Source organism: Numida meleagris, chromosome 2 (genome assembly GCF_002078875.1).
Source record: "Numida meleagris isolate 19003 breed g44 Domestic line chromosome 2, NumMel1.0, whole genome shotgun sequence".
NCBI lineage: Eukaryota > Metazoa > Chordata > Aves > Galliformes > Numididae > Numida > Numida meleagris.
Window position 1 is genome coordinate 90,069,485 of NC_034410.1, and position 21,017 is coordinate 90,090,501.

The window sequence follows — 21,017 nt, forward strand, 5'->3', positions numbered from 1 at the left end:
TTATCAGTCGCTGTCAGGTGATAGAACAGGCAGTGATGTACTGTATTTTTCAGCTAAGAATCCATACCAAACTAAGAAATCAATGCAGATTAACAACCCTTTAAATACAAAAATTGCCAAAGAAGTTTTGTTCTATTTGATAAAAATTAAGCCAAATCGTGAAAACACAGAAATTTGTCACATATACTTTCAGCAATGTATGAAACTACTTTACTTATATGACAAAATAAGTGTGTTTGAATGCAATAGATGAAATAAATTAAGTTTTACGTTTCATGACATGTCTATTACAGGTTCTAGCTTACAAAATTAAACGCCTACCCAAATTCTACCTCCCAGTATCATCTAGAAACTCAGCATCACTTAGAAATTCACAGTCCTTACTTTGCTGACAGACATTCATAACAGTTCAACACACTTAAAACCTCACTTCTGAATGATGAGAGTAAAAAATAAAAGTTTACCAGAAAGTGAAAATATGCAATTTAAGTTGTCGCCTACCTCATATAACTGGAACAATAACCGCCTTTAGTTGTAAGCATCTTAGAAGACTAAGGCCTTTAATTGTTGGATAACATCTTGCCCCGTACAATCCATACTATAGCAGAGGGTAACATTTCAGCACAGCAACATGCAGACTGGTAACTTGGCCTGACTCTTATTTCTTCCTGTTCTCAGCACTGCAGTTTCTTAAATCTAACACTGTACTTCCTTACCAGAACTTTGGAAATTATGTTTATTTATATGCAATTCTTTTGAAAATTTTAATAGAAATATAAAAGAGTCAGATAGCATGGGCTTTCCAAAACAAACCAGACTTATTTAAAAAAAGCTTACAATACGTGTTCTAAACATGCTTAAAAAATGGAACCTGGTAGTAAATATGTGACCAATGCGAATAAGTGCTAATACTTGTCTATTTATATTCAGAAATTAATGACAAATGAGGACTATAGTTTGGCTTCATTCAGTCCATATAGCCAAAGTCTATTAGAAATTCTTCTATCTGTCATCTTTAAATTTACTTCCATGCATTTTTCTAACAATACAGGTGCACGTGTAATGCTTACCATCTCCTGGAAAAAAGAGACAGCATGTGAAAAACTAATGTAAAGTAGTAAAACAAAACAACAGATGTTAATGTATACCAACATTTAGACATGCATATTTTGCGAAGCCTGTGGAAGGGACACAACCACATTTGGAAAAATGGAACTGCTGTGAGAAATGCAATGCAATGCTATGTTATGTTAATAAGAGCTACATTCAAATGCACTGAGAGTTTTATCAACGCACATTAAATTTTAAACTAAAGTACAATTTCTTTCTATAACAACCCTATTTTTACATTTTCCAAGAAGGACACCTCGTTTTCTGCCAATCAGCATCAGGAGCAGACTGCAAATTCTACACTGATTTTCTCTAAAAAATATTGGAAAAAAATACTTTCATTGTCATGGTTTTATGATTTTCGGTTATTGGTACTACACATCATAACATCACGTAGTGAATGTACCTGGTTCTCAGAAGAGAAGGACTACTACATTCCCCACGGCACTTTTCTCCTCTGTTACCATCTTCCAGCCGGAGGGAAAAGATAAAAGCTCGCAGTATAAAAACTTGCAGATCACGAGACCTCGTCCCCTTTTTCCGCCCGTCTCTTGTCTTGGCAGCACCTCGCTCTCCAGCCGTCTTATCGTCGGTAATAGAGTAAGGCCTACCTTGATTTTGGGACATTATCTCTCTCTGTATTGGATTTATCAGCTTAAATTGTAATTATATTGTATTATAGTGTATTGTTTTGCATTCCGATATTTTATTTAATAAATTAGTTTGTTTCTCCTCAGATTGTTGCCGCTGTTCTTTGCTCTCAGGGCCATCTCCTTACCCTTTTCCCCTTTTCCCGGGGCGTGGGCCCGTGGGTCCCCCGTCCCCTTCGTCACAGAACAGGGCCAAATGCCCGTAAACCGTTGACATTCATCATCTAAGTTTACCTATTAATACTTTTATGAAATAAAGGCATTTATTTTCAAAATTCTTATTAAGTAAAAACACCTGAGCATTTACTTTAAGCAAAGGAAAAGCATATAGACTGATAAGAATTTTTTGTAAAAATTCCAAGCAGATCATACAATCACAGAATGGCTTGGATTGGAAGGGTCCTCAAAGCTCACCCAGCCCCACCCTCCAGACATGGGCAGGGCTGCCCTCCACCAGCTCAGGCTGCCCACAGCCCCATCCAACCTGGCCTTGAGCGCCTCCAGGGATGGAACACCACAGCTTCTCTGAGCAGCTGTGCCAGCGCCTCACTACCCTCTCAGTGAAAAATTTCCTCCTAATGCCTAACCTAAAACTCCCCTCCCCTCTCCATTTCTAGTGAGAAGATGATAGCAATGCTGAAGTACTTCCTGAATGATTTGTCCCAGTCATTGCACTCAGCACACATGAAAGTATCATTAGTTCTCTCTGCTATCCCAAGATCCTCAGAAACATTACATTGCTCAGACCAACTTGTAATGATTTACTCTTTGTGAAACTAAGTACTTAGCCCGTATCCCCAACCTGACCAAATCTTTCTGCAATTGGTGCCTCCCCTCCACTCCCCTCTTAGAGGTTTTCTGAAGTTATCTAAATTTCAAATACATGTTCTGAATCTAAAATCTTTGTTAAATTAAAAATGTTCCCCTAAAAACTTTCAATGTCTCTTGGGACAACTAGGTAACCAAGGTATTATCTTTCTTTTTCTTTCCTTTTTTTTTTCTATCAATAGATAATTTTATCTTAAAAGTTTCCTCTGGATGCTATCACTTTAAAATGGACCAATTCTTCTAAATCTTTGACAAACTATGTTCTGAAAACTTTTATCTGCTATTACCCTTTAGACTAAAAAGTACAATTTTGGCAAGTAATAAAAGAGGAAGAGACATAGCTTAGAGTGTGATATATTAGTTTTCTTAAAATTTTGTTTTAAGTACGTTGACGACCTGTGCAACGCCATTATATTCCTAAAAACTATATAGCAACCAACTATTTTCAGCATACACTGATCACTAAAGAAATTCCAGTTTCTGAAAAAAAAGTCCAGGTTTCTGACATGCCATTTGAGCAGTAACCAATCCTTCAACTATCTAAAAAATCCTCCTAAGCAGTCTGCAGAAACCTGTCCAGCAGCTTTGCTCCCAGGGTCTTTCCTATGCAATTTATACGAAAATTGCATTCACTTTAAGGTCCCTTCATACTATCACTGAATACTATACAAAAGTCAGACTGCAATGGCTCAGAGAAGGAAAATGTCTGTATTAGATCTGTAGCAGTTTTTGTACAGATAATTTCTTTGACATTAGATATTGATGAGCATGCACTCTTTCCAATAAATGCAAGACCTGCATAAAATATCTTAAATTCAGAAGAGGTACATTTATCTTCACATTTAGAACCAGGGTTTCTCAACTAGTTGACCCGCTGGGAGTTAAGAGAGATGATATCTGCCTCCATGTTTTTTTTGACATGATACAAGAATTACAGAGAGTCGGCACGTGATGTATTTATACGATAGTTTCATATTATGCTCTTATATGTTCACCAAGAAAGCAAAGCAATCTTTCTTCTGCGAGACTTCTACCTATCTTCATTTCCTTTAGTGCAAACAGTTATAGACAAGCTCCTCTTTGAATTGATAATTTTTTAGAGGTCATTCAGCCCATAATTTCAGGTCCTAGTCACTATCCTGATGGTCCTTCTTAGGAAATTGGACCCAGTGGGAACGTTTTTTCCTTCTGCTTAGTCTATGGGTCAGCATTTTCCTTCCCTTGTACTTCTTAATTCCCTTAAGTGGCAATTATTTAAGGCACAGTTAGAGAAGGTGCAATCTACATTCATCCAATAAAACCTAAATATTAAAAAGGACAGAAAAATCCAGCATGGTTACTAAGGATATATGGGAGAGCATTTAGCATTTGAAAGGTACCAAAGATCTGGTAAATGAAAAGATGGGAAAAATTATGAAGAACTATTGGAAGTAAAATAGAAATTAGAAGAAGTACAAAAGAACACGTGTACCAGACAGACAAGGCATCCCTGCTTGCAAAAGGTCAAGATCCAAGATGCCATGTCAAGAAATTAATGGAATGTCGGTGCAGCATATGTTGGATCAATGAAAGCAAACAAAAAGAAAGCCCAAAAGAAATTTTAAAAATCAGCATGGAATGCCAATGATTTGTGATTCATTGGAGCAATTACTGTTGAGGGCTCTTCTCCTCACTAATGACTTGATCTAGTAAAGTACACAAGTAATGCTCGATTCAGTCCTTCTGTATCTAACATTATCCACATATTTTTAATCACTTCTCTGATTCCAAAATTATTTGGTATTATTTTTTCCATTTTGTTTAGTAGCAAAATTTTGTCTGATAAACAAATAATTCTTTTCCATAATTAAAAAAAAAAAAGAAAATTGAGACAATGACTTGCAAGTAAATCAAAAGAGACTTGCATGTAGTAATCATTTACATGATTTATTAGAAGCACATTCTTTCACTGCATGTTTTTGAGATGTTGGTAGCATCTCATATGAAATAGAAAATTTACTGTCCACTAAATAACATATAGCCACATTGACAAAAGCCAACAGGTGGTGGTATTATGTAGGCAAAATAAACTTTGGTATATAGTTATACTGACATATAGTGTGCTCTCAGGTCTTGCAAGTACACTTTACTTCAAGTCTCCAAGGAATCACAGGATCACAGAATCACCAAGGTTGGGAAGGACCTCTAAGATCATCCAGTCCAACCGTCCACCTGTCACCAATATTTCCCACTAAACCATGTTCCTCAATAATTAGTTCATAATAGGGATGACGCTTGTGATATTATATATAGACATTTATTACATATAGACATGTATTATATTATACACATATGTGCATATAAATTCACATTATAATAATACGTATCATAATTTTATAATATTATAAATGCATTATAATAATATATAATGACAAACATTTTCACTTTCTTCTTCAAGTTGCATCTTACACCTTGTGCTTACCTTAATAAACAAAATTTTTAAAAGCTTTGTATTTCTCAGGACTCCAGCGTAACTTCCCTGGACGATACACCAAGAGATCTACTCTTAAAAGAGCTTCTCCTCATAGGAAAAGAAATTAAATTTTATGATTTTATTGGTGGACAATCTCCACATTTAAAAACATCCCGAATAATTCTTATACAATATGCATCTTTACTATTTAATCCTTCTGTAAAGTTCATCATTATTTTTTATTTCGAAAGTATTCTTGATGAGCTTAATATATTGTTTTTTGTGTTTATCTCAGAATTTTTATATATTAATATTTGAATACAAATGTTTCCTTTTAATATTTAGATTTACCACATACCAATATGCATATATTTTTTCTGGCAGAATTCAGTACTTTGCCTTTCTAGATGTGCTGCCTGATCTTAAGGGACTTCTGTACTTTAATATTTAAGCCTCGCTTTAAAAGTTTTATGTTAGGATATCCTATTTTTAGCAGAAAATAGCCAATAATATGTCTCATGTTCTTCATGAAGGATATAATATCTATTAGTGTAATGAAGTAATACCTTGGAGTAAGATTACCTCCTTTTCATCGGTGAATCTGACATCTCGGCAAAGTCTTTGTGAACACAAGTGGGGAAGCAGTATGTGGCTACCAACACAATGCAATGGATTACAAAGAATTTGTGAAGCAGACCTCTATCTGACTGATGATTGTTTGAGGGCAGAAAGAAGGTCGGCATTAGGACACAACAGAGGCATATGGTCTGATTTTGGGGTGTTTCTGTATGGAGGCAGAAGTTGGGTTCAATGATCCCTTACATTCTATGATTTTATGATTCTGAAACTGATGAGAACTTCTCTTTTGGGCAGTATGGTACAGCTGGCTCCCAGGTCAGCTGACTGGTTCCTTCTCCAGGAACCAGGATAGCACAAGGAGGAAGGATAGAAAGCAGATATGTGCTATCACAGAATTCTTGCCCCCAGATTATTTATTTAGACGCAGGCAAGGAGACTCAAACAGGTCACTCTGCAAGAAAATTAGCTACCTGTGACAAATTGGGATAGTCCTTTAGAGAAGAATGAGGTACAGGAAACCCCCTGAGCAGTGGGATGTAGGCAGAAAGGCATTAACAGAATGCCATATTACAACTATGAGTGTCATTAGTGCTATGGATTACAAAAAACACTTGCGTAATGAACCTACAGCACAGCATCAAATTTTCTGATGAAAAATGGTGCATGATGTGACAAACATTATTCTTCCACTGATCATAGGCAGTAAGAGAAGTTCCAAACTTTGGTCTAGGCAATATTTTCCATTTCCTTAAAATTATATTCCAAACATTTTTTCCTTAGGGAGATTCATGCCTTCATTCTCATTTGAGAATAGCATTCACTTAATGCAAAATAACTAATGTTAATAGTGTTTTTTTGGTTGTTTTTTTTTTTGGCACATTAGATGATGTAATATTTGCATCAAAATACATCAGCACTCTCTTTCATGTCACTCAGCAGCACTAAATGCTGACTCTTCAGGAAGGGCAGCTAAGGAACCACGAAATGAGTGACTAAGGCCTTCAACAGCAGTAGCAAAAGCTACATATTACGCAAGAAAAAAAATCACATCTTCCTTCATGGCAGTGGCTACCTGGAAAGTACCAACTCTCTGGTCATGACCACCCAGATAGAGACAGCAGCTAGGGAAGCTCTGCCAGGCATGCAAGGCCTTCTAATAGAAGACAGATATAAAAATAATGAAACGACTCCCGTTTTAGTTTTTTTTTATATGTGGATTAATTTTCCCTGAAACACAATAATACTTAATCTACATAGGTTACAAGGAACCTAGCTTTCTCCTTTACAAACAGCAAATCATTTATACTAGGTTTTTATTTCAAGCACACACTAAAATTATTATTCTTCACAAAAGAGGAAAGGGAGTGTCTGCCAATCAACATGACATGCTATTGAAAGACTGGCACTAATAGCTATGACAAGAGCAAACCTGTTTGAAGCAGAGCTGCTGCTGCTTTTCTTTTTCTTTCTTTTTTTTTTTAAGTATATCAGCTATCAAAGATAATGTTTTATCTGACTAGCAACCCAAGCAGTATTCCTACAGCTTCTACCTGATTTGCTTATATCTAGCAAAGGCAGATTTTTAATATTGATTTAAATTACAGCATTTAAAGTATGTTTTATTTAAATTGTGATAAAGACTAAGAGCATAACTATATCAAGAAAAAGTTTAAGGCGCTTTCAAATAAAATTGTTTATCCGTTCTTTGGAGACTTTACTTAATGTTTGAAATATATGTCTGCACAAGTACTTAACTGATTTGTACTTCCATTATTTAACCGATAAATAGTATTCACTGAATTTATATTTCTGTGGCATGATGAGTTCAGAGGATGTGAGAGTAAACAGAGACTTTTATTATTTCGTTTTTCCTAATTTGTTTCCAACTTTATATTTTCTACTAAACAGTCAGAGGTTGTAAAAGGATAAAGAAAAAAATAAATTAAGAACAGAAAAGCTCTAGAATACTGGTATAATTGCTATATTATCAGTTTAGGTGTGTCCAGTTCACATTCTGAATAAGACTGCGGTTTCCACTTGGTAATACAGTTATACCTTGATAAAATCACATAATAGATCACACCATAACTTTTAGCAATCAATTTTTCCTCTTAATAATTTGATAAATGTAGCTGTCAAGTGGGATAAAGATCACAATTTTATTTGGGATTAACTATTTGAACTTTCAGAATTCCATTCATGAATATTGCAACTGTTACAACTGATAGCATCACAATTTGGTCCCTTGTTGATGATGTAATCAGGTTGTAGCTTGCTAGTATGGCTTGCTTTCTCAAAAGGTAAAGAAATGGAAAGAGAGAAGTGTGGAGGGCACAGCCTTTTGAAAACTGCACTTCAAAGAAGTTTGGAAAAATACTTTTCAAACTTAGGAATAAAAAGAATTTTGCTGTAAAATTTTCTTTTTTTCTTTTTTTCACTAAGGGCTAAAACTGTTCTCCTAAACTGAAAAAGAGCAGGATGTAGGCCAGGCTTGCTGAACAGATGCTTAATTGACCTGTCGTCTTCATTTATGTCAGATTTCAGGAGCCAATAACACAGCAAGAAAACTGCCAAACAGAAGAGCAGAATTTCCTAGGAATTCTTCTAACACCTCTTAAAGGTAAAAATATATGTGTTCCTATGTATTTTATTAAGAACTTAAAACTACATATCAGAGAGGCAGGTGTATGTATAAGTTGACCACAGGTACTTCAGGCTCAGAGAGAAGGAATTCAGTGTTGATGATAGGAACATCATCTCCAGGAGGAAGACCACGCTTGGGGATGTACACGTGTCCTCAGCTATTCCAGCACTTACGCACGCTAGATGCACCGGTGGAACTCTAACCAACAGGCTGTGTTTTAAGATTTTAGAGCAGAAAGGACCATTAGATAATAGCCTGACTTCTGGTATATCAAAGCCTGTTAAATTATCTTAAATGAGTATCGCAGTGTGCCCAGCAACCTTAGGCCTTCCTAAAACCTATCTTCCAAGAAGACATCCAGTTTTCTCAAGGTTCAAAGGAGTGGAACTGGGAAAATTTCTTCTGCTAGTTGCTGTCAGAGCTCAATCGAACTCATATTTAAGTGTTTGCACCTTGTTTCTCATTTCAATTTGTCTGACTATGCAGTCAGTACCTATTTTTCTCAGGCTTTTCTCAGCTAGATTAGGAGTAGCTCATGTCTGATATTTTCTCCCTGTGAAGCAACTCATACACTATAATCAAGTGCCTATCTATCATTTTGGTCATGAATTATGTAACTTTTCATGAGCACTAAGCCTTCAATCACCACGTAGGCAGCGAACTGCCAAAACATGATCATCATGATCTTTGTTCTGCAGATGCCCAACCCCAGAGACACCTATAATTTTCACGGCGGCACAGGCACGGAGTTCTGCTTCCAAGCAGGCCCCAGAACAGGGCTGCACAGCAAGGGGATGTGGCTCACGCTTTTCCTTCTGCCAGGATTCATAGGAGTAAGCAGTCCTCCACCCCTGCGTGCTCCCAGGGTGGCAGACACGCTCACAGCATGCTGGATAATTTGAGTGCTTCACAAGCACAGGATTGCTTTCAAGGAAAGAATGGACGTACCAAAGAATACAATAAATTGATCTGCCTTCCTAGATTTTTTTTTAATTCACAAGAAATACTTCATGACTGCTAATTCTAAATTAGTAGAACGCATCTGAATTTTCTGTTCAATGTCTTAAGCAGTTCCATAATCACATAACTGACTACAGTGAAATCATTTTTAAGCAAAGGTTTTTTGCCTTGAACTATATCAGCACCACATCCAATTTGCACAAGAGGAAACTCAGAGAGCAAGTCCATTGTATGAATAATGCAGAAAAAAACGGGTTATTCTGGCTTCCCAGACCAGCACTCATTCTCAAAGATCATCCTCACTTTTAATATGAACTACTTCTGCAGCACAGAAATAATGATACAGAAAAAAAACAATATCATTGTGCAACTTTCAATGTGATCAAAACAATAATTAGCAAACTGCTCCTCTTCTCTCTGAAAAGCTTTTTGCCTTGCGGCCAGTTTAGTATCCACACAAGACTACTATGCACACAGTGAGATGCCACGGTCTCTGCAGCTAGTGGAATAATGGAGATGTCAATCCATAGATATTATTCTCTTTGGATATAAATAATGCATCATAATAGTATCATAATGCTTAGAAGACAAGAGCTCCTAAATGGTGAACATTTACTTCAAACTAAAATTATCACAAGCAGTGCTGTTTGAAAGCAGACAAAGCATTGAGAAAAAAAGCTGGAGAACCAATCCCTTTATCTTCTACCATAGCTACTGGTCATTCTCTTGTTCTACTTGTCAATGCATTCAGGTTCAGTTAAACTCACTGTTGAAATGTAGCATCAATTGGGAGAAAAAGAAAAAATCCAAGAAATTTGTAAATGTAATGCATATCCAAACATTTCTTCAGCTTACTCTGTACTAGTCTTATTATAAGGACAAGTCCAAGGTGAGTGGCTCAGAAAAAAAAATTTGTCACCAAATAATCTCACTTCAGAAAAAACATCAAACTCATGGTCTTCAATATGATATGAAAATCCACTTATTATATTAGAATCACATTCATGGGGAAAAATCTTCAGATTTGTGCATGTATAACAAGAATAATATGAATAGTTTCCATTACAACCAAATCAGCATAACTAAAACATTGTCTGCAGGACTCCTTAGCTTGCTAATTATTCCATTTTAGTTCTGGAACAACTATGAAACCTCTCAGTGTCTTAACTGTCACTTTTTGAAAAAAAAGAAATGAATATTGTGGATAATCAGCAATCATTGGATTTCTGGATTTTTTAAAAAATAAAATTTCAAATTCAATAAGCAACTTGAGGAAAGGGGTTACAGAATATCAAGAGACAGGCATAAAGCTCTTACCAAACAACACAATGACATTTCAAAACCAGATTTGATGATTTGTATAAACATAACAGGTTAAACTCTTAGGTTGGTTTTTGAAGGAGAATCTGGCAAGTGCAATCCGTAATTTTATGTGCAGATGCACATATACCTTTGTTGGCTTGCGTGCATTAAAGGTCTCCTGCTCAAATGAAGTATGTTTTAAAACTAAAGACAGAAGTGTTCTCTAGATTGTTACTGTTTTAAAATGGTGATTCTTAATGTTTAAAGGGGAATATGGGAATATAGCTGTACAGCTAAACACCTCCCTATTTGATAGAGCCTACAGCAATAAGGGGAAAGAAACATTGCAGACCTGTTTTTATGGCATTTCCGTATATCAGTTCCTCACAGCACAAAGGATTTCAAAGATGCAAAACAGCAAGGGTTGTCACGTATCAATTACAGTATCCTCCCTACTCATGTAACAGCTAATTTGTTCTCCATTCCACAGCCTTCCAAATGCAGCTTCTTCAAAATCCTTCTTGCCACTGACCTTATACAACAATGTATTATTAAGTGTCAAAGAAAGCTGAACAGAAATTAGTATTACTACAGAGCGCATGAACTTTGAATTATAAATCCAATTGCTGATCTCAGTTTCACAGATGAGAAAGAAACTTGATTTTAACTCCCAGCCACATGCTGAAGGCATCCCTCAGCTCCACTCTTGGCAGGTTGTGGTGAAGCAGTTTCTATTGGTCCTGGGAAGTGGCTGGAGTTGCTGTCCATCTCTTAGCCACTGATGAAGCCTACTCTATTTCTATTCTGCTTGAAGAAGCTAAGCTTTCCCATCAAAAAGCAGTATTATTATAGCACAAAAGAAAGACAAATATGTTCAGGTAAAAAATTGATCTTGTATGACACTTCCATACAACCATCATCCTAAAATATTCTGTGTTGCGTTGTGGATTCTCTGGGGGTATCAGCAATAACCAATAAAAAATCAGTAACCATCAGCTAGACACAAAACAAATCATATTTTGATAAGGAATGTTAGCCAGGGCATGGGAGTTATCCTTTCATTCCTCTCTTCTCTAGAATCTTTAACTCACAGACGTCCAGCAATCAGAAACTGATTGAACAGAAGAAATGAAAAACCTTTTAATTTAAGTCTGATGTAAATGCAGAAGTATCATCTAAGTGTTTCTTCCCAAAAGAAAAATACAGTACTACCATTTCAGCAATGGGATTATGTGAATAATATTTCAACGTTTTTGTTTTCCACCACTTCTAGGCTAGCAGAGCAATAATGAGGTGACAGCCAGTTCTTGCTAGTATTAATATGTTTGTACAGAACCCTATAAAGTGTAAGGGGATTTTTCCAGTATAAAAATTAATATATAAAAAATAGATATTGTTAAGATGCAACACATTTATGACAGTTTTCTTATGTTGCCAAGACAAGCAAGTTCAATAGTTTTAACCACATTATGCTGCAATGAGCAATTAATTTGGTTATATATGGAGTTTTGAACAAGCAATGTAAAAACTTACAGAGATTTTGAAATTTTAGAAAAATATTAGTAGCTCTAACAGTGTCACCTCTTTCACATATGAGTAACGTATATTTGTCCACTGAAAACATTTTAACTGTTATATTATCTTAAGTGGGATTATTGTAGTAAGAATCCAATAGTGTCTGGATTTAATCTGAGTTCAATATTCATTCATGTTAGTCAGAACTATGGCAAATTGTTATCAGTTTTCTGACCTATTTTAAAATTGGTATTCTGCCAACTGGCATTTTTTTGCACATCCAGATATTATCCACCATATGCTGACATGACCTGACTATTGGTTCCAAAATGAAGTGGGATACTTGGCAAATAGAAATATATGGTACAAATTATACACTGCCTCTAGTCAGGAAAGTAAGCAGACATTCTGAGAAGATGGAAAGGTTTTAAAATGACTTCAGTGTACATACTGCATAGTGCTGAATGAAAGCTCTCTGGGTCATCTTTATCACATGTATGTGACTCAAAAATTATGAGATAATTCCTTAAAGAGGAAGATTCAAATCTGACAGAACAGTACTAATAGCAGGACTTAATAGCAGACTAATAGCAGGACAGATTAATTTGCATCTTAAGGACGATTTGGCACACATAGCTTCTTCCTCCTCTGTTTGGGAAGAGTTTGGGAATTTCAAACTCTTTCTTCTCACCATCTGTTTCCTTTTTCCTCTCCTCTGACTTATCTATCCTCCCAGTGATGTCTAACTTATCTGCCTCTCCTGAATTAAGATCAAATTTCATTCAAGCCGCAGTCTTAAGTTTGCTATTGTTCCTAGCCTCTTCCTACTAAATTCTTTGTTTTCTCCTATTATTATGCTCGAAAAATTGATTTTGTTGCTCTTCTATTCTGAACTTTAAAATCTCCACAATATATAAATAAATAAATACATTGTTCCTAAGTAGAAAACATCCCAAACTTTTTCTTTTAATTTCTGTTTCTAAAGCAATATTATTTTTGCATTCCACCAGTGATTTTCTCGTGTACGCTCTCCAGTGTAAAGCCTCAAAACATACATGGAAGTTATTGTTACATCCCTGCTGTTCCATATTCTGATGCTAAACACTGTTTTGTTGCAATGAAACGTAGGAGATTTTGAAGTAGTGAATTCCTTTGCCATTGTATTCCTAAAGGATTTTGGTTTTCTCTTCTTGAGGGATTTACTACATATGTAAAAAAAATATATATTTCTCTAAAAAACTTCAACTAAATTTCAGAATGTGGCATCTTAATAGCACAGTTCTGATATTCACGAATTGGATCGTAAACGTTGCTTATGAAACATGAATGGGTTTCAGTGCTTGATGCATGACCTTCACCCCTCGTGAAAACTTGAAGAGGACTAAAGCCATTTTAAAATCATGTTCTTCTTCAGAACAAATGACAGCAACAAAACAGCTAGCTTTCTTATTGCGATCATTTAAGCATGCTCACCTAGAAAAGTGACGAGTTTATAAGCAAAGGGAAGAATGACCTTACCAGCATGTAAGTACGCCAGATCAGGATTTTCAATATCTGGGTGTAGTTCTTTCAAGTGGTTGCGAAACTCTACGGGGATATTGGTTCCATAGTCACATTTCGGACAGTTATACATTTTCACTCCTTCATGCTTTCCTGTATGCAAAATGTGTTTACGGATGTTTTCAGCACAGTTAGATCTAAAAAGCAAAAAAAAAAAAAAAAAAAAAAAAAGTTATGTAACAGTTTATTCCCTACTAATCATTCAAGCTCTTGCTGAAAATAAAATCTAGCGTTATAACAGAAAATGCGTAGTCATTGCTCGTTTTTCATTATCTGCCCAATTCTTGCATTCTCTTAAGTTCTGTATAGAAGTTGTTCTTTGCATGAAAGCTCCCAAAGCTTTTTTAGGTTAACTGAACAATGCATTTAAATCAGAAGCATTTAAAAATGAACAGTTCCCACATTTGCAAAACTCTCACTGTTCTTAATTTTCTAGATGGTAGTCAGTGATGGAGAGAAGTTAAGCAAAATTCTTTAACTTAGCAAAACTGATCTTTGCGTAACTATTCTGAGCTCTAGGTCCTTCTACTGAAATGCATGGATACCTACAGCATACCCAACAGTATTCAGGTAAACCTGTCCTACACAGTTCTTAGACTCTACAGAAATTTCCGCAAATGATTTTCTTAAGGATATTCAACAAACTCTTACCTCACCTTATTAACTTCTCCTGTAAAAAGAGAAGTGAGCTGTTTACATGTTTTAGATTCTGATTTACACCTGAAATACAGCTTTTGTGCAATCAGGAAAGTTGTCATATAAAAAAGTCAGAATATATATACAATTAGTTTGAAGCACTTCAAGGAAATGTCTCCAGTCATACTTCTGAGAAAAAGTGCATAGAAAAAGACCATACAATTATTTTTTATACAGAAAGAGATCCATGATGTGACAGTAGTTTTTAATTTTCAGTCTTTGAAATGTTGCAGTCTTAATCAAAAATTATTTTGTATTAGGATTTCCTACTTACTCAAAATCTGCGATAAAATACACATACAGTATACTGCTATTTCATTTATTTCTAGCAGAAATAACAAATGATTATTCTTGAATCAAAATAATGGTCTACATACAACCATTTCTTTAGAATTTCGTAGCACTATATACTATTAATGTTAAACTAAGAACATTAATTTAGCTTAACTGTAAAAAGAACAGACAACCAAGTGTTCATAAACACTCAGACAATGGTAGTATTTTGAGCAACTGATTGTTTACTTGTCACTGTTACAAATATCACAGTAACGAGCACCTAAAAAAAAGACCCCCATAATAAACTGGAAGTAGCAGCTTGAAGTTCTGTTGGAGTGCTTGTCTCTCCATTGGAGATGGTCATAGTAAAGATGATATCTGCCTTACGGTGCTGCCAAAGCTCACCCTCTGTCATCTCCATCTGCTATATACTAGTATAATGATCAGACTCCTAAGAATGTCAGGGAAGACACTTATGTTCACTGAAAAATACGGGAAATATTGGTCCTCAGCATCTTTCAGAATTCAGTCCTGAAAAAAATTACAGTGTTCATAAATGTTGTTAAAGTGAAACATGTATTTTATAAAAAAAATGGATAGTGTACACTGCAATGAAAGCAGGAGACAATCTGGTAACCTTCTATCATGGGTTATACTTTAAAGGGCAATGGATTAAAGCAGAGCATACAAATCTGAAATAAAATATCTGTGTCCTTTTAGTTCAGCTCTCATAGTATGTTCAGGAGAGAGATAAAACTTTTTGCTTTGAAATATTTCTGTGGAATATATAAAGGATCTGTGGAAACCTGTGTAAGAGTTGTGAAGAAAACCCAGCCTGTTCAAGTCATAAAAGGCCAGTCCTGTCTCCTTTGATTTGAGAATTTGCTCCAACCACTCCAATGAAGCAAGCCTAAAGTCTCATTTATTTAGCCATCAGTACAATTCTGTGCCTAAACATGCCCACATACTGATACATTCATCATAGGAAATCAAAATTTAAAAAAAAAACTATTTTTCCATGTGACGACCCCAGAAAGGCTTAATCAAAATGAGAAATATGAGATCACAAGGCATTTCAAATGGCCTCTCATATTAGGTTGCAACGCAGCAATTGAAATTGTAAAGTAAACCAGGAAGGTAACAACTGGCAAATCCAAGCACTTTTGAAGCCAAATAATATCCTTAAATATGACATGACAAAAGTGTACTGCATATACAATGTTGTGGGTTTTTTTAATTATTCAGTGTGCTTCATCTGTTTTGTTAGGAGTCTTCTCGAGTACTGTACAAATGTGTTACTGTACGTCTGACAAAAAAACCCACACCATAATTCCATGCATCTCATACGACCAAGCACAGAGGTCTGTGATTTTAAACAGCGCTGTATTTTCATTAAAGCAATGCCGTGATAAACATCTAACTAAAATATTATACTAGTGCAACAGTGATGATAGTTAAACATTTGACAGGCTTTGTGCTATAAAATTAGCTTCCAGGAGTCTACAAACTTTGAGATAAAGATTCCCTTTGTTCTGAAATTTGGCAATGTAGAGCCTAGCACAAAAGAAATTGTTTGAATAAAGTCTTTCTGTTTTTGAGCTCCGCTCTGTATTACAGCAGCAAACAAATAAAAACAGCTTTTGAAAATAATAAGCCTCTGTTCCAGTAAGGCTAAACCAGAGCTTTTTAGTTAAACTATTATCATTATTTCTTAATGTAAGTATGATTTTGTCCTTATGATCCATTTTGCATTTTGAAAATCAAATGTATGTATTTCTGGCAATTTTTCCACACTCTGAAATAACAGGAAGGGCACTCATTAGAGAGACTTAATTAGTTTGAAGCTATAGTCTGTGGGTTTGTATGTAATGCTGATGCAGAGAAGCAGAACTGAAATTTCTTTTTTCTAGTGTTCCTCGCATTTCTTATCAGAAATGAAGAAAGGTTTACGAGACAATGCAAACTGCATGACAATTCTATTACAGGGAAGTGGAAGACCTCTCAATATATTCTTCAGTGTCCACTGCTACACATAGTGAAAAAAGACATGAGACATTGCAGAAGAATTGGAAATGTGAGGAGCTCAGCCCATACTTCCCATAAGGACAACAAACCTCTTCGACCTCCTTCATCAAAGACTGATATATTGGGAAGGGTGTAGGTGTAATTTCCTCTGCACATGGCCAGGAGAGCTCCTGCATTCCTGTAAGATAGAGCTAGGAAGTAAGGGAGACAGATAGCAAACTTCTCCTGAGGAATCCAGCTGTTGCTTAAGAGTAACAGAAAACCTCTCACTGGCTGAAGATAAAGGTTTTTTTTTCTGTCGAACGTTCATCATACAGTGATGCATTCACATCACTGTTCTAACTGCACATTCATGTTGTCATCAGAATCCCATTCCTACCAGCCAGTTATTTGTCTTCCTTTTGCTGCTCCTGACAAATTAAGAATTGGAGCATCAATAGCTGGTAATAACTTGTCCATTGTAAAATTCTGTTACTACAGAATAATACAATGGTTGATTGAAAGGGACTTCTTGTCCCTTCCAAGAGGAGGGAGGTCATCTTATCCAGTCCCTCTGCACAAGTAGAGCCACCTAGAGGCCTTTGCCAAGGCCCATGGTCAGGTGGCTTTTAAAGGTCTCCAAGCAGGATACTCCACAATCTTTCTGGGAAAACTGTGCCAGTGCTCTGTCATCTGCACAGTAAATAAGCGCTTCCTGGTTTTCAGTGGGGAACCTCTTGTGTTCCAGTTTGAGCCTACTGTCTCTTGTCCTGGCAGTAGGCACCACTAAAAAGCACTGGATTTTATCTTCTTTATAACTTCCTGTCACTTATTTATACACATTTATAAGATTCCTTTTGAGCCTCTTCTAGGTTGAACCAGCTCTCCGAGCTTTAACTCAGGTGTGTGATGCTCTAGTGCCTTCATTGTTTTAGTGACTCTGGACACTCTCCAGGAAGTCCATGTCTCTCTTGTACTGAAAAGCCCAGAATGGGATACACCATTCCAGGTGTAGCCTCGCCAATGCTGAGTAGATGGCAAAAATCACCTCTCGTGACCTACCTACAATACTACTTTGAATGCAGCGCAAATACTGTTAGCTTTCTTTGCAGCAAGGGCACATTTCTGGCTCATGTCAGCTTGGTGTCCACCAGGACTCCCAGGTCTATTTCTGCAGAGCTGCTTCCCAGCTGGGTAGCCCCAATGTGTCCCGGTGCTTGAGGTTGTTCGTACTCAGGTGCAGGACTTTTCACTTTTCCTTGCTGAACTTCAGGAGGTTCCTGTCCATCTCTCCAGCCTACTGAGGTCCCTCTGGACGGCAGCACAGTCCTGTGGTGTAGTGGCCACTCCTTCCTGTTTTGAGGCACCAGTAAACTTGCTGAGGGTAAGTTCTGTCCAGGTAATGAAGACGTTGAACGGGACAGGACCCAGTACTGACCCTTGTGCCACTGATCATCATCCTCTGAGCCAGGAGATTTAAGTTACTTCTGATGTCATTGCCACCTTGTAACCAAATCTCTGAATACTGATATCCAGCAAGACAGGAACAGCACACCACAGCAAAAAAAGCTGTCTAGGTATTGTAACAGCAAGTAAAAGTCAACCTCTAATGGACATCTCTGGTGGCATCCTACCACAATGAGGCTCAAAGCTTATCTGCAACAGAGCCTAAAGCAAAGTTGGCTATACCAAGGATGAGGAGAAATTATTTTTCAACTGCGCAAGCACAGTCACCATGCACAGGGGGGCAAGCAAGTCAAATGCTGCATACCATAACCCACAGTGCCCTCACCTGCTTCTTAGAAGCATTGACCTACTTGGTGGAAGAGTACAAAGAAAAGTGGAAGGTTAGGAGAAGCATGAATTGTCGCAAAATTTTGTCAGCATGAGAAGTTTCTGCATTTATTTACATTGTCCTCCTCCTTCCATTGTCACTCTTATTTATCAGTTCTGTTACCAAAATAGGGTATTGTGCTAGGAGCAATAACTGGAGTATCTACAGTAAAATGGGGAAAAAAACATGCTGCTGGTACACAGGGCAGAAGTTCTCCTACCTGCCTTCCACCCTAATCATAGAATCACAGAATGGCTTGGGTCGGAAGGGACCTCAAAGCCCACCCAGCCCCACCCAGGCCGTGAGCAGGGCTGCCCCCCACCAGCTCAGGCTGCCCAGGGCCCCATCCAACCTGACCTTGAGCGCCTCCAGGCATGGGGCACCCACAGCTTCTATGGGCAGCTGTGCCAGCGCCTCACCACCCTCTGAGCAAAATATTTCCTCCTAATATCTCATCTAAACCTCCTCTTTTAGTTCTAAATCATTCCCAATTGCCCTATCACTACTAGACTGTAAGAAAACAAAGTTGTTCCTCTGATCCCTAGAAGTATATCACAATGCCTCTACTCAGCCATTTTCTCAATTGCACTAGCAAGCCACTGACTGGATTCCTCAGCAAAACTAGGTCCTTCCCATCAAAAACAGCAATACCATTAGGAGTTCCAGAATAACAGAGCACAGATGTGTACTTTGCAGGAGGCACAGGCAAGAGTTCAAAGTAAGTGGCAAGTAACCATGCAAGGAATGATGAGCCTTGGAACAAGTTTGTGCTGGGTGCAAACGGTCCACCTGAAAGTCTCTGAGTTAGCACCAGTCACTATTCCCCATCATCTCTTCTGTCACCCCCACCCTCCAGGGCTTCTAGCCAGCCAGAGAGAACATGAGTGGTAAAAGGCCAGCCTCAGGCATCCCTTCCCCATGCAGGGTGGCTCAGCCTGTCTAGTAGCTGGCAGGAAGTGACCGCACTCAGCCCCTTCCCAGCCACCATTCTGGCTTAAGCAGCCCACGCAAACAGCAGCATTTAAGAATATGAACACTTCTATATTTTCTAAGGGTTCTGTACATAATAATATATTAGCATTGCATTCAACAGCATGAATATTCAACATGAAATGTAGCAGGAAACAACCCATTTTTATTATGATGTTTTACTAATAGGAAACTGAAATTAGGACACTTTTTCATTATACAGTATCTGATGTTTTCAGAAAGGTGCTTACTGCAAGACGTAAAAACAGAAGGTTTCGGAGGTACAAACAAGGCAATATGTTAATTATCTAGCCCACTATGTTTTAAAAATTTTAGCACCTTCCAGGGATCGTATTTGCATGAAGTAAACCTTTTTCAAAAAGATTTCTCCAGGACACCAGGTACAAACATCCTCATGCTGCAGAGACATGCATATAATCCAAAGACCTTCTGGCAGCTCCATGGATGTCACTATTTACAACATGAAAACAAACACAGTGATACAGCCAACTGAGTGAAAAGACTTCTATTTTTTCCTGCTAGTCAGTATGAATAAAGTTCACTCTGGTACAGAGAGCACTCTGAAGGTCTTCTGGACTGTTTATACCCTGCTATGCAATGTATGAGAAGCACACAGACGGCACTGTTTTGACTGAAATATAGCAAAGTCACTGCATACTTTCTTTCATAAATCCAAGCAGCTATGATGAACACAAACTTCCCAGGAAAACAGTACTTGTCATCAAAGATCTCTCTTTGGTTAATAACTGGGGTTATTAAAAAAAAAAATCGCAGGTGTCTTGTTTACAGAACATGCCAGCTAATTTGGATAACTGACTTTAGTTACTGCAGTTTTGATTTTAACTAGAAAAGCAGAATCGCAGATTTTTCCAAACACAAGGTCATAAGGAACATTTAGCTTGACCTCATGGATACCACAATTCATAGAAAGTTTGCCCAGTGACTCTTGCTTAAACCCTCACCCTGTTTGGTGCTAAAACATTATTTTCCGAGACACACTGAAATCCAAAAGAAAGCAAAGGGGAATCCACTGTAATCGTAGGCAAATCACACCACATTTAATCACCGTCACAACTCAACATATTTTTTACACTATGGCATCCAGCTAACAGATGCTGCGACATGTCTGACACTTCCTGCTCAACTGAAGAGCTCTCTGCTATCCAAACTCCTGTTGGAAGTTCAGTTGAGCTACAGAGGCAGAGTTCTTTCCATTTCACTTTGGGAAATTACCAAACATTTCCTAAATCCTTTTCAATTGTAAACATTCCTTTAAAATTTGTATACTGGAGTGCATTTTGCACCCATGCTGCACACACAGATGCTAGAACTTCCCCTTTCTCAGGATTCTCAGCCAAGCCTGGATTCTGGCAGCTCCTGGGTACTCCTCAGCATGCCAAGAGCTCCTGTTCATTATGTGGGGACCTTTGAGTTTCCTGCAGCATTGCTGCGTCCGAAAACACCGCCTTTCTTGCCTGTTTTTATTTCTTATTCACATTAAATGTATGAAAACTGGCATTTGATAAAGTGATGGTAAATGATGTAATGGGCAATACCTTCTTGACAGGAGTGCTAGAGGTAAATATACTATTGCCCAACAAATAGTAAAAGACAAAA

General features: G+C 37.2%; 1 protein-coding gene and 1 long non-coding RNA gene across 7 annotated transcripts in view; one reads left to right on the top strand and one right to left on the bottom strand.

Annotated features, from left to right (window-relative positions):
- The window catches only part of ZNF407 (zinc finger protein 407), a 344,657-nt gene that overhangs the window by 84,118 nt on the left and 239,522 nt on the right, over positions 1–21,017 (bottom strand). For all 6 annotated transcript variants that reach the window (XM_021385823.1, XM_021385825.1, XM_021385824.1 and 3 more), the window contains one exon: positions 13,559–13,737. In XM_021385823.1, coding sequence (XP_021241498.1) covers positions 13,559–13,737 — 179 coding nt within the window. The remainder of the gene's footprint in view (positions 1–13,558; positions 13,738–21,017) is intronic.
- On the top strand, positions 4,526–10,359 carry LOC110393219. Its single transcript, XR_002434893.1, has 3 exons — positions 4,526–7,919; positions 8,157–8,239; positions 8,962–10,359. It is a non-coding gene; the product is annotated as an uncharacterized LOC110393219 (long non-coding RNA).